This window comes from Plecotus auritus, assembly GCF_963455305.1.
Source record: "Plecotus auritus genome assembly, chromosome: 1".
NCBI classification, from domain to species: Eukaryota; Metazoa; Chordata; class Mammalia; order Chiroptera; family Vespertilionidae; genus Plecotus; species Plecotus auritus.
In genome coordinates, this window is record NC_137770.1 from 147,141,397 (window position 1) to 147,155,474 (window position 14,078).

Here is a 14,078-nt window from a genome sequence, read left to right on the forward strand (position 1 = left end):
TGAGAAGCAACAAAGTTGATTGCTATTTTCTTCTCCTTCACCTACTGCTAGGCAGTTTATCCACGTTTGTTAGAGAAAATATTGTCTGCTTGTGCTCATTCTGACAGTTCAGTTCCTCTCAGCTTTATCTGCTGTGAACAATGCCTGAAAAGGCGTTCTCACTCTCCTTTTTTTCTACATGAACCACTAGTCCTGGTTTTTAGTAATAAATATGTGATTAGGCCTTTTCTTGTCAGAAACATTCATACCCAGTTGAGGAACTAGATTTCATTCAGATTTCACTGTGTCAGGAAATTATTCTTCATCATTGGGATTTCTTAATTTTATTGCAAATGGAATTTTGTTCTCAGATTTTTTTGTTTCCCCTCCCCCTCCATTTCTGTAGGCTTCAATAAAAAATACATTCTTACTCTTATTAGAAGTTCATTATCACACAATTGTTTAAAATACCAAAATATAGGTTAAACTTTATTTATAGGTAGTAAATAATTTTAAAAGTAATTTTGCACCATAAATTTAGGTCACCTCAGTTTATTAATATGATACTAAATATACTTATTAAGTATATATACTTATTAAGTATATTTAAGAGTTGGAAGGTTTTATCATTAGTAATTTAATGAGATTGAACATATGGTTGTAAGGCTGAATGTGATGTTAATCAATATCAACTTTATTGAAAATCTTACAGAAAAGTGAATGCTAGGCTTCTCTTGTTACAAAAATGTTTTTAACATTATGTCCCCACCAGCATTTTCCAAAGAATGCATTTATATCAGTACAGTTTTTTTAGTCCAATATTCAATTTGTAATTGTTAAGGATTTCTACATTTTCTCTGTTAGTGCCCTTCCCTTTTTGATAAAAATCGCAACAAAATACAGGGTGTCCCAAATTGTATACACACACTTTGAATAATTATAAAGGCAGTGTTTATTACAATACATTTCATTTTCAAAATTGAGCTATCAGCTGTTAAAGTATACTTTTTTGGGGACACCCTATATTTTCAGCAGGTCAGAAAATTAACTTTCTTCACATTTGAATACACATTTCAATAGAATAAATCCCTTGAGATCTAAATAAGGCTGGATTTGCCCTTCTTCTTCAGGCTTCTTGGTTTCTATCTTTCATACTGTCTTGCCACTAGTATCAATACTTTAAGCTTTCATTTGCTGTTGGTATATATGAAATAATAGAGTAAATTCAATAGAATATTCAAGTAATTGCATAATACGAAATTTCTGATTAAATACAGGTGACAGTGCTGGTGAAAAGAAATGTTTTCTCAATATCATCATATCTCAAAATTATGTTATCTCCCATTTGTTGTAGGGTTGGTAATATGTACAATTTAAAAAGTACCAAATATTTAACAGTCCCTACTTTATTTTTTAAAAATATATTTTTATTGATTTCAGGGAGGAAGAGAGAGGGAAAGAGAAAGATAGAAACATCAGTGATGAGAGAGAACCATTGATTGGCTGCCTCCTACATGCCCCACATCGGGAATTGAGCCCACAACCCAGGCATGTGCCCTGACCGGGAATCTAACTGTGACCTCTGGTTCATAGGTCGATGCTCGACCACTGAGCTATGCTGGCCGGGCAACGGTCCCTACTTTTTATATCTCGTTAGTGGAATATCCCCATAATCTCCTAGTCACCTCATTTTTAGCTGTTTTAATAGTTTTCTGTTTTTTTTTTTTAATTCTCACCCAATGTGGGGTGGGGAGAGAGAGAAAGAAGAGAAAGAAACAAACATCAATGTGAGACGGAAATATGGATCAGTTGCCACTGTATGTGCCCCAACCCAGGATCAAACCCACAACCCAGGTATATGCCCTCAACTGGAATCAAACCTGCAACCTGTCCTACTGGTGTCGCTCAGTGTTTGAGCGTCCCAAGAGGTCACAGGTTCGATTCCAGATCAGGGCACATGTTTGGGTTGCTGGCTCAAGCCCAGTAGGGGGCGAGTGCAGGAGGCAGACAATCCATGATGTTTCTCATTGATGTTCCTATTTCCCTTCCTCTCTCTCTAAATATCAGTAAAAATATATTTTTAAAAAAACCTTTAACCTTTTTGGTGTATGAGATGTGGCTCCAACCAACTGAGCCACCAGCTGGGCTTCATAGTTTTCTCTTAATTAAAGTACCTTCATACTAATTTTCTCCCAATATGTATTACTGTACTATTAGGAAATCATCTTTCTTTATTGTAGTTGTTATACTCCTCTATTTACAAACTTTTCATTAAACATTAAGCTTTTGTGGCCTTACATCAGCTTTTACGTTTCCTGGCTAAAATCATCCCCTTCAGCAGAACTGATTTTTCACTTTGGTATTTACACATAACATTTTATGTTTTTATACTATTCGTCCTTACGTTGAGAGATCCTCAAGACCACATCCTGGTTCCATAATTCTCTAGGAGTACTCAGAGGATTCAGCATACAATGGTACTGAGGACTATGATTTATTATAGTGAAGGAATCTGAAGCAAAATCAGCAAAAGGAAAAGGTGCATGCTGTGAGTCTAGGAAAAACCATTTGCAAACTTCCAGAGTCCTTTTTTAGTAGTCACACAGGATGCGCTTAATTTCCCCAGCATGGGTTTGACAGTATATGAGATGTTGCCAACCAGAGAAGCTCATTAGAGCCTCACCATCCAGATTTTTTTTTCCTGGCTGGACAAGTAGGCACTCTCTGCCTGGCTAAAGTTTAGCCTCCCAGAAGGAAAGTTACTGTGCCATAAATCATGTTGTTTGTACAAACAATTTAGGCACAGTGAGCTACACTTGTTAGTTAATAGCGGGAACCCTCATGAAATCTAAGTTCATAGATGCCAGTCAGGGCCCAACTTTATAACCAGGCCTTCCAAACAAGGGCTAGTAGTTCAAACATACTATGTAAACTCTTTTCTCCGTAGGCTTTCATTCTCATCTCTCCATGAAATGGTTATTCTTATAAAAACACTCTGATTAACTTACAGGGTTCCATTTCACCAAACATTTTTTTGCGTTGATGCTATGTGTAAGACCCAAAGGTGTTATAAAGATGAATGAAATATAGTTGTTTAGTCTAAAAGCAGGGAACTTTGGTACAAGATTGTGATGAATGTCACCGTAGAGGTATGAATTAAGTACCACCAGAGCATAGTCTGGGAACGGCTGAGTACAGGGACATGGCTAAAGATTTTTCTCCAAGTAGATATTATTTCAGTTGGGCGTTGAAGGTGAGTAGGAATTAGGCTGATGAGGAGGTAAGGTGGAGAAGGACAAGGTAAAGAGAATGCATAGCCAAAGATACAGAGTTATGAAAATGTGTGGTGGTTCACAAAAATTTGATGATCAGGTTTGGCTATTCTGATTTTCAGAGAGATTGGAGAAAGATGAGGTTGAAGAAGTTGGGAAAGGCAGGCTGTGATGTGTAAAGGAGTTTGTTTGTTTTTTAAACTAAGCAATGTTTTCTTTTTTGCATAGATCATAACAGCCAAAGAAACTTCGTTATGATTAGATCTGTATTTTAGGAACATAATACTGATAGTAGCATAAAGCTCTGTTTTCCAAAGTGTGTGCAGATTGTGGTAGTAGGTTGTGAAATTAATTTCATGGGTTTTTTAAATGAGCACTTTAAAAAAGGAAATGGGATATTTTATAATATATCATATTGCATTGCCTTTAGTAAAGATATTTCATGAAATGTTTGTGTGTGTGTGTGTGTGTGTGTGTGTGTGTAGGTATAAGATGAATTGCAAGACTGGAGAAGTCGTTTCCAACAATATGGTGAACTAGATAACCTGGAAATGTTTCTGCCACATACTTCTAGGAATACTAAATAAAAAATAGGCCACAAAGTGCACAGCTGAGTGATTAAGAATATAAGTGAAATACTCGGGAATTAGAATGAAGAGTAACTGAAAACAGAGCAGTGAGAATGTGAACTAATATTTAGAGGTTGTAGGGTATGGGAGAGGAGGTAGTTGGTCTCATATTTAGGGGCTTTGGTTTTAACAATGGGGTGTTAACACTAGCTGGTGAGAAATATCCAGAGTTAGTAATTTAGGAATTGACTCTCTTGTCTTCAGGTCTGGGTTGAAGAAAAATCTTTGAGAATGGAGAACTGTGGTTCCATCCCCCATAAAGTCTTGGAATTCAAAATCAAACCTCCAAGGTGGTCTTGAGACCTGCAATCTGAGAAAGTAACATAAAAATTTGATCTCAATTTGAGATCAAATTTGAGGAGTTTGGCAAAACACTCTAGAGTGACACACATTCAGTCCAGGCCACACACATTTCTCATGATTTAAAGCTATACTTTAAACCACCATGAGTGAGAATCAGCATATATAGAAACTGAAGGATTGGGTTTCCCCAAAAACTTTAGCAGATGGAACTATGGTAGAGACTATAAAATCAGTGTTCTTAACATGAGTGAAAATAAAAGTAGGAATCTAAAACATAGAAGAGCCCAAAAGGGGAGAAAAGGTAGAAAAGAAAAATAATTTTTAGAAATAAAAATATCATTAACATTAAAAACTCAGTGAGTTAAATTGTATGCTAGACTCAACTGATGGGGAATTATTGAAGTGGATAACTCAAAGGAAATTATGTAGAATGCAGCAGAGATAAAAAAAGAAATTGAAAATGTGAAGTTGAGTCATGGAAAGTAGAATGAAAGGTACTTCATATTTCTAATGAGTCCTAGATGTAGAGGAGGAAAAATATGGTTAAGACAATATTCAAAAATCTAATGACTAAGAATTTTCCAGAATTTATATGAAAGACAAATTTAAGAAGTACAGTGTGCCTGAAGCCAAAGTAAAAATAAATCCATGTCTAGTTACCCCACAATGAAACTGCTTAACACCAAAGACATAAAGAAGATCTGAAAGCAACCAAAGGTAAAAGGCAGGAAGCTATTCAGTAATCCAATTAAGAGATGTACTAGAATAAGGTGCTTGATGTCACGAGATAGTCCCAGAAGACCTATCAGAATTACAAGTGGCATGCTTTGGTGACTCAGTGAATGTTAAGGTAAAAGGTTTAGGAAGAAGGGATTTAAGTTGATGCTGAGGTTTCTAGTTTATTTTCAAGGCAGATAATTACACTTTGTTCAAGATTGGAAACATAAGAGGATGAAAAGATTTGGAGTGTTGCCAAGGATTTGAAGAGTGAATCAGAGAAAAATAACAGTGTTTAGGACTTACTGAGTTTAAGTAACTGTGGAATACCTAGATATAGCTATTTGCAGGTAATTAGAAATATCAGTTCAGGGTCTAGAAAGGTTAAGCATTAGAATACATGGATTATTTTTATAAGGGATTATTAAAACCATGGGATTGCCAAGGGATAGAATGCAAAGTGAGAAGAGATGGCAGCAAGTTTTGGAGCTTAGGGCATGAACCTCATTAAGATATAGAGACCTAACAATGAGAATGTGTGGCTCCAGGAAGGGGTAATATAGAGCTGAGAAGTTCAGTGAGATTTGATCATCTAGAGATAATGGAAAGAAGATGGGACACACTTAATTCCCCCAGCAAGGAGTTGTGACAGCACATCTGAAATGTTGCCAACCAGGGGCACTCATTAGAGACTCAGTGCTTGATTATCTTGATACCTACTGAACTTTGAAAAAAATCTTTCTGAGTGTTAGAAGTGATAGTGATACCTAGATTTTAGTGATCTAAAGAATAGTTGGAGGTGAGAAATTAGAAAACATTTAAAAAAATAGTTGGGCAATAAAGAAAGAAAAATTAGCTTTGTCCATCTTGTTTAAAATACTAATAATCTACCTTGCAACATTCTATCACTTTAGAAATGTTTTTGAATCCCTTGTATATTGTTTGTTTTAGTCTTTGAAGATGGACTTTCTCTTCTAATCCTGTTATGAAAACAGCAATGCTTGTTAAATAATTAAGCAATTTTTGGTGCCACTTTATTGCCTTCTATCAGATGGACCTCTTTCTATTTTTTCTTTTCTCAAATGCCTATCTTTTTTAAAAAGAAAAACTCTTTTCTCAATATTTATTCTATTTTCAGATTTCTCTTTCTCATTTATTCATTAATGGCATTATCTTGGGACAATCAGTACTAAAGAGGTTATTTAGGATTTAGGTTGAAACATTGAAAAGGTTGGTACTTGTTGGAGGTATATTACTGTGTTAAATTTCTCTTGTTTTATGTTCCTAGGAAGAACGTAGCAAAACAACAATGTGAAGCCATTGTTGGAGCCCAATGTGGTAATGCCGTATTAAGAGGAGCCCATGTCTATGTTCCAGGAATTGTGTCAGCTTCAAAATGTATGTATGAAGGGTTGTAAAAAAATAATACAAAGGAGCATATGTCAAGAGACTTTATGTGGCTCACAAAGTCTGAAATATTTACTTGTCCTTTGCACAGAAAGTTCATTGACCCCTGACCTATGTAATTTGAACAGTCCTAGCTATAGCTGATGGGCTTCTCTCTACTGTTGTCAGGTTAATGGACTAGACAAATTTATAATAGGTTAGGTATTAAAACATTTTTTGGAAGTAGAATATAATTGTTAATGTTACTGTTTTTATTTTTTTTACTGAAAATAATTTAATGAAATGACTCCAAAGCTAAATTTAATCAGCCATATAAATCAGCTCTGGACTCTCGAGTTTCAAAGAGTACATATACACATATAAATGAATATATGTGCTTATTATTAAAATCTGCTTTAATTGCTATAACAAGAAAACTGCAAAGAAATACCAACAGGGTTATGGGATTTAGAAAGACTCCTTTGAGGAATTTGAGTGTATGCTTTTAAGAATACTTTTGAAGGAAACTTAGAAATTTTAGGGTGGAGTCAAAATATCAAGATTTACATGAAGTCTTTTAGGGAATATTAGGTTTGGGGAAAATAATTTAGATGAGAAGATTGCTTTCCACCTGCCCGGCTGGTGTGGCTCAATGGTTGAGCATTGACCCATGAACCAGGAGGTCACGGTTCCATTCCTGGTCAGGGCACATGCCCAGGTTGTGGGCTTGATCCCCAGGAGGAGGCAAGCAGGAGACAGCCAATCAATTATTCTTTCTCATCATTGATGTTTGTATCTCCCTCTTCCTTCCTCTGTCTCTTAAATAAATAAAAACATTTTTAAAAAAAAAAAAATAAGATAACTTTCCTTTTCTGCTTAGCTAAAGACTTCCAGTTGAGTTAGGATATTTTGAAGACTAGTTCATTTCTTTGTTTTCCTAGAAAAAATATCTTCAATTTAGATTTATTGTTAGGGACATTTAAAAACAAAATGTCATTATTTTCTATTAGCGATTATATTGAGTTGATGAGCCACTGTAGACTGCTAACATGCCACTGTTGATGTCCTTAAGAGTTTTCCAGTCTAGCTTAAAGAATTTTAACTGTTTTTCTATTCAAGTATATATCATTATAATATGATTTTCTTCTTTGTCTAGTTATGAAAGCTGGAGATGTTGTTTCTGTATACTCTGATATTAAAGGCAAATGTAAGAAAGGAGCCAAGGAATTTGATGGAGCAAAAGTATTTCTTGGAAATGGGATTTCTGAATTAAGCCGCAGAGGAATCTTCAATGGGCTACCTGAACGGAAGTATATTATTAAGTGTTGTTTGGGGGAAATAAGCATTTTTTGTGGTTCAAGGGAAATTAAAAACAATATAAAAATAGTAGCATTATATGAAAAATTTGGGGGGGTATAAATTTAACCGGAAATTACTTGATCCATATTTCCATGTTTTTTTAGAAAAAAAAAAATGATCTAAGGTAACAGTAAATGCTCAGATTAAAGATTTTTAAGTAAGCAACTAGGCATGCTGTACTTCAAATAATTTTACTTTTCCTTTTGAATTTTACTGATTTGAAATTTTTTCATCTTTGGAGAACAATACTTTTCTTGATAAAGGATGAATTATATCAACCTACCCAGATCTTTTTAAACATTCTGATTTTGTGAAAGGAAAAACCCTATCAGTTTAATATAACTTAAAAAGAAAAAAAATTTTGTTTAAATCCTCAACCTAAGACATGCTGAGAGAGAGAAGGAAAGAGAAAGAGAGAGAAACATTGATGTGAAAGAGAAACATCAAACTAAGAAACTGGGTTGTCCACAAATTTAATTTATGTAGAGCCAGTAACAACCAGAGATGATTTAAAACTAATTATATTTTAATTTGGTTTGAGTAAATCCAGACATTAATTTTTGACCACAAGTATTGATGTGAGTGTTGACTTTCTGGTAAAAATTTTTTTTGATTAAATTTTTTTTCTTTTTGCCCATCTGGAGTGGCTAAGTTGGTTGAGCATTGTCCTGTGCACCAAAAGGTTGCTAGTTGATTCCCAGTCAGGGCACATATGGGAGGCAATGTAACTTATACAGACTAATATTAGATTTCCTACTTTTCAGAGGTATAGGCATAAGAATGACAGAACCAGTGTATCTCAGCCCTTCATTTGACAATGTACTGCCCAGTTACTTATTTTTACAGGTAAGTAATTGTGAAAGTGTAATATTTAGTGACATTGAAACATACTACAGTGAATTATTAGAAATCTAAGGATGTTTTTGTTAACTTTTATTAATACATTTTTGTGGTCTATTTATATATTTTCTGATCTACCTTTGGTTAAGCAGTAAGAAAAAACTTGGTAAGCATTATTTTTTCTTTGCCCAAGAATGCTTTAATATAAAGCTTATCATAACTGTTGCTTTCCATTTCAGTTTGTTAATCTGAAAATAATATATGCATTTACTATATATAAATGTTTATTTGTAACTGAGTAAGATTCAAATGGTTTACTGCTAACAGGTTTTTGTTAGGTGGTTATTAATTATGGTGCTATAACAAGTACAGTCAAATCTCAGGTCTCAAACGTCTCCCATCTTGAACAATTCAGTTCTCAACTAAGTTGTTCATGGAAAATATGTCTCAGTTGTTGAACAAGCCTTCATCAGCATGACAAGAAGTGTCTCTCAGGCTACAAATGAAGGAGAATGCCAGTCAGTTTATCACTAAACCTCACATGTTGTTAACATCTCAGGAAATTGTGCTGTGAATATTTTTTTTTCTTTTGTTGCCTGTGAAATGGATGATTAGCACAATTTTAAAACATAAAGAGGCTATCAGAACTGCTAGTGTTGCCCTGACCGGTTTGGCTCAGTGGATAGAGCATCGGCCTGTGGACTGAAAGGTCCCAGGTTCGATTCCGGTCAAGGGTATGTACCTTGCTTGTGGGCACATCCCCAGTGGGGGGTGTGCAGGAGGCAGCTGATCGATGTTTCTCTCTCATTGATGTTTCTAACTCTCTATCCCTTTCCCTTCCTCTCTGTAAAAAATCAATAAAATATATATTAAAAAAATAAAAGACTGCTAGTGTTGCTAAGGGTGTGAAAGAAACAATAATCACAGGCAATTGAAGAGGTGGAAAAATGGTTGTTGATTTGGATAAATGAAAAGCAATCAGCCAGTGACAGTATTTTGGAGGCAATGATATGAGAAAAATTGAAGATGCTGCATACTGACCTTCTGAAAAGACACCCCTGGAACATGTGCTGAAAGTGATTCCTTTAAGGCTAGTAGGGGGTGGTTCCATAGATTTAAGAAAAGAAGTGTTTGCTTATAGATTAAACAGTACATTAGACATTTTCTGTATATAAGAAAGGTTAAAACAGGAAATCATTTGGGGGTCTGGAATGAATGAATTCAATTTACATTATTTCTAGTGGAAAAAGTGATTCAGTTTTCAAACAAATAGCTTCTTGAGCAGCCTTCTGGAACCAATTAAGTTTGAGAACCAAGGTTCCACTGTAACCTATTTTGCCTTGTTCAGTTTATTAAGTACTTGTGTTTACATTAACTGATTCATTGCAATCTGGTTAGCTGGTATTATTATTACTATTGTTATTATTATTCCCATTATTAGAGGATATCAAAGATCAGATCTGTTAGGGTTCTTGAAAGGTGTTACCCAGGTTAATGGAGCCTGCAGGTTTGATGCCTGCTTTGCTTGTCAGTTGGTGGGAGAAGGGCTCAACAATGGAACCATGGCACCTGCCAGCACTGCATCCTGCTAGCTGTGTCAGGGCTCAAAAAAGGAACAGTGGTGCCTGTCCTCCAGCCCTCGCCATGAAGCCAGGCAATTCCGTTTCTCCCCATATATCCCTGGCGTTTTCCAGCTGCTGGCCCTGCACTGGAACTCAGAGCATGTGAGTTTGAGAGTGAGTTAGTCTGTCTACTGGTCCTGTAAGCTCTTCAGTGGCTGGGTCTCCAGCAGCCCTCCATCTCACTCAGCTCCAGTCCTCACTGCTTTTCACATCTAGAAGTTATAGGGACTTGGCTTCCTGGCACAGGAGCCCTGGTCTGGGGAGGCCTGGTGTGGGGACTAGGACCTCTAACTCCTCAGGTGGGACCTCCACAGCCGACATATCCCTCCTGATTTTTACCTGATACACGTGGGTGTGGGATCAGCCCATTTTTGTCCCCACCCCTCCTTCCAGCCTACTCTTTATATCCTTAGTTATGGGGATTCTGTTGAGCTGGTCTTCAGGCAGTTTTTATTTTCCTCAGGCAATTTTCAATGATGGTTGTTTTGTAATTTAGTTGTAATTTTGATATTATTGTGGGAAGAGGTGAACACAGCGTTTATCTACACTATCTTGACCCACAGTCTCCAGAAGTTCTTAATTTGATGTAGTCTCACTTATTTTATTTCATTGCTTTTTTATTTCATTTTTTATTTCACTGGGTATCAGTTAAAAAAAAAAACATTGCCAAGGCTTATGTCAGGGAGCTTACTGCCCTTGTTTTCTTCTAGCAGTTTTATAGTTTAAGTTCTTGCATCAAGTCTTTAATCCATTTTGAGTTGCTTTTTGTTTATAGTGTAAGATAGTGGTCTAGTTTCATTCTTCTGTATGTAGCTGTTCAGTGTTCTCAAACCTTTAGTTGAAGACTGTCCTTTCACTATTGTGTTTGTGTATTCTTATCTCCTTTGTCATAAATTAATTGAACATATATATGTGAATGTATTTCTGGGCTCTCTCTCCTGTTTCATTGATCTGTGTCTGTTTTTATGCTAGTAACATAATGTGTTAACCACTGAAACTTTGTAGTAGAGTTTGAAATCTGAGAGCATGATGCTTCCAACTTTGTTCTTCTTTCTAAAGATTGCTCTGGCTATTCGGGATCTTTTGTTATCTCATATGAATTTTATGGTCTGTTTCTGAATATATTTAAAAAATCACTAAGTGATACTCTTGTGTAGCCAGGATTGAGAAATACTATAGAGAAAGGTAGTAGACTAAGTTGTTTTAAGAAACTGTCATCATTTAAATACATAGTGAAGCGTCTTTACTTGGACTATTTCATTATGTTTAATTATTGCTTGACCAGAAGTTTTTAATGTGTTACTTAAATGTCAGTGAAAATTTCTGTTATCTTTGATCCATATATTAATCTTATCTTTATTAGGAGTTAAGCATAACCATTTGTCTCTAGCTAAAGAATCTCCATTAGCCACTTATGTGTCTTTTCATATCAGAGTTCAATTTTTAAATATTTTTGGAATAGACCTGGCTCTTAAGAGAAACTATCTGTAACAGGTGTTACAGAGAAACTATCTGTTTTTTGGTGTTTAGTGTGGAGGGACTGCTTTTCAGGTATCTCAGTTGTTTACATTGATTTTAATGCTTCCTGTATCCACATGGAGGGGATGTGTGTGGAAACTTGCTTTTTGTCTTTCTCACCATTGATTTTTTGTTTTCAACTGGTTATCTTGGATTCACTGAGAATCTTATAACCTCCTCACAGTTCTTGAGGACATACTAATGGATTTAATGTTTTGGTGTGAGAATGAATTGAAAACTTTAAACAGCCCTATGCTTGTTAGTCTCTACTTTTTTTTTTTGCCAAATATTTGTAAAAATTTAATTACTTTGTGATATTATTCTATCTTATTTAAAGCTGTCATCCTTTAGTAATAATTCATATATAATTAATACTAATAATGATTTAATATAACTTATTACTATAGGTAGAGGTATATTTGGGTTGTATTATCTCAGAATATATTTTTTTGTGTGTCTAGCAGACATAGCTAAAATTATTCTTACATTTTACTTTTCTCCTACTGAAAGGTAGTAGTGGTGGGAAGATAGGAACCCAAACATGCCTTTCAGTGGCATTAGCTGTATAAAACTGGGATTTTAAAATGGGAGTTAGATGATGAAGCACCTGAAGTTGCAAATTCTTATAAATTTTCTGGGAAAAGATCCAGAGCTTTCTCATATTTCTAAGGGATCTCTCTGTCCTTGGCCTCCAAAATATTGAGAACCACTGAATTAAGAAAGGACATATGCTTTTTTTGCTGAATTGATTAGAGAAATGCATTATGCGTGTGCATGTGTGTGTCAGTGTGTGTGAATGTTCTATGAAATCATAGGATACTCTGGGAAACGGAGAATTTCCTGACACCATTATCTTCTATATATATATAATAGGCTAAGTGTCTGTCCGTCCAACTGGTAGCTACGATGCACACTGACCACCAGAGGCAGACACTCAACGCACGAGTTGCCATGATGTACACTGGCCATTTAAAAATTAACGGTACAATGAACCTGGCACCGACAAACCAACATTCGGCTTCCCCCAAGTGGGACACAGGCCCCGCCACCACCCCAGAGCGACACCCCACCAAATCGCAGCCAATGATGCCAAGACCCCATGGCGCAAAATGTGGCCCACAGCCCAGCCCAGCCTGGAAACGGTGGCTGTGGGCACCAAGTAATAACGTCACATAGCAACACCCGGCTTCCTCTCCCTAGCAACTAGTTCCTTGGAGTTTCTTCAGCCCAGGAACACAACTTGCTTTATAGCCAGGTGCAAACATTTTATACTTTAACAAAATGTTTGTGAAGCATTTTCCTGTGCCTCATCTCATTTGATCCTCACAAAAGACCTGGAGTAGATAGATAGGAGACTTGGAAGAGTCCTATTTTCTTTTCATTAGCAAGATGTGAATAGCGATATTAAAATATTTCTTCTAATTAATTTCCTTTCAGTGTGCATGAATCCGTGGACACTAGTAGTTACAAAAAAATGTATTCTAACTCTCTCTACCAGGACACTAGTAGTTACAAAAAATGTATTCTTGGTAGAGGATGTTGTATTGTATTACCTCCAAAGATTTCTTTACATTCTCTGATTCTGAAATATAAATTGATTTAGTATATTGATAATTGGTTGTTTTCTTTTCCTTATAGAATTTGCCATCTGCTGTTGTAACTCACGTTCTGAATCCTCAACCTGGAGAGAAGATTCTAGATTTGTGTGCAGCACCTGGAGGCAAAACAACACACATTGCAGCACTAATGCATGATCAGGTAAGATTGTCTTCACAGCAAAACTACTGTCAGTGTATTTACATTTCAGTGAAGGTGGAACTACATGTAACTTATGAAACACTAGTGGCCTGGTGCACCAAATTCATGCACGGGGGAGGGGTGTTCCTCAGCCTGGCCTGCACCCTCTCCAAGCTGGGACCCCTCAAAGGATGTCCTACTTGCTCCAGCTCCATGGCCACTGCCATTTTTGTTGGGATTTATTTATCTTCTATAATTGAAACTTTGTAGCCTTGAGCGGAGGCCAGGGCCAGGCAGGGTGGGCAGGAAGCTTGGCTTCCTTCATTGCCAGGGCAACCCAAGCTTCCTGCTTGCTCCAGCCCCATGGCCGGCCACCATCTTGGTTGGGTTAATTTGCAAACTCGCTCCTGTTTGGCTGGTGGGCGTGGCTTGGCATAGCGGAGTGATGGTTAATTTGCATGTTTCTCTTTTATTAGTGTAGATTATGAAGAAATTCATATTCAGCCAAAGGGAAGACTGTTCAGTGCACCTGATCCAGAGCTGTTTAGCTAGGGGATCTGATGATCTTGCATAGGCTCATTCACTTTTTGATTGGTGTTGGCTTATAGAAGTGGCCCCAGCTGAGACCATTAGGGTGCCCTGCCTCTGGTCCATGTGTTTCTTATCCTCCTGCTAGGAACAGATGGCTAGCCTAGCTGAGGGCAATCATTAAGGGT

At 36.4% G+C, this 14,078-nt stretch overlaps 1 protein-coding gene across 1 annotated transcript in view; it reads left to right on the plus strand.

The window, feature by feature from the left end:
• The window catches only part of NSUN6 (NOP2/Sun RNA methyltransferase 6), a 49,149-nt gene that overhangs the window by 8,203 nt on the left and 26,868 nt on the right, over window positions 1-14,078 (plus strand). The window contains exons 4-7 of the mRNA XM_080640832.1: window positions 6,189-6,298; window positions 7,443-7,596; window positions 8,410-8,491; window positions 13,264-13,383. Coding sequence (XP_080496958.1) covers window positions 6,189-6,298; window positions 7,443-7,596; window positions 8,410-8,491; window positions 13,264-13,383 — 466 coding nt within the window. The remainder of the gene's footprint in view (window positions 1-6,188; window positions 6,299-7,442; window positions 7,597-8,409; window positions 8,492-13,263; window positions 13,384-14,078) is intronic.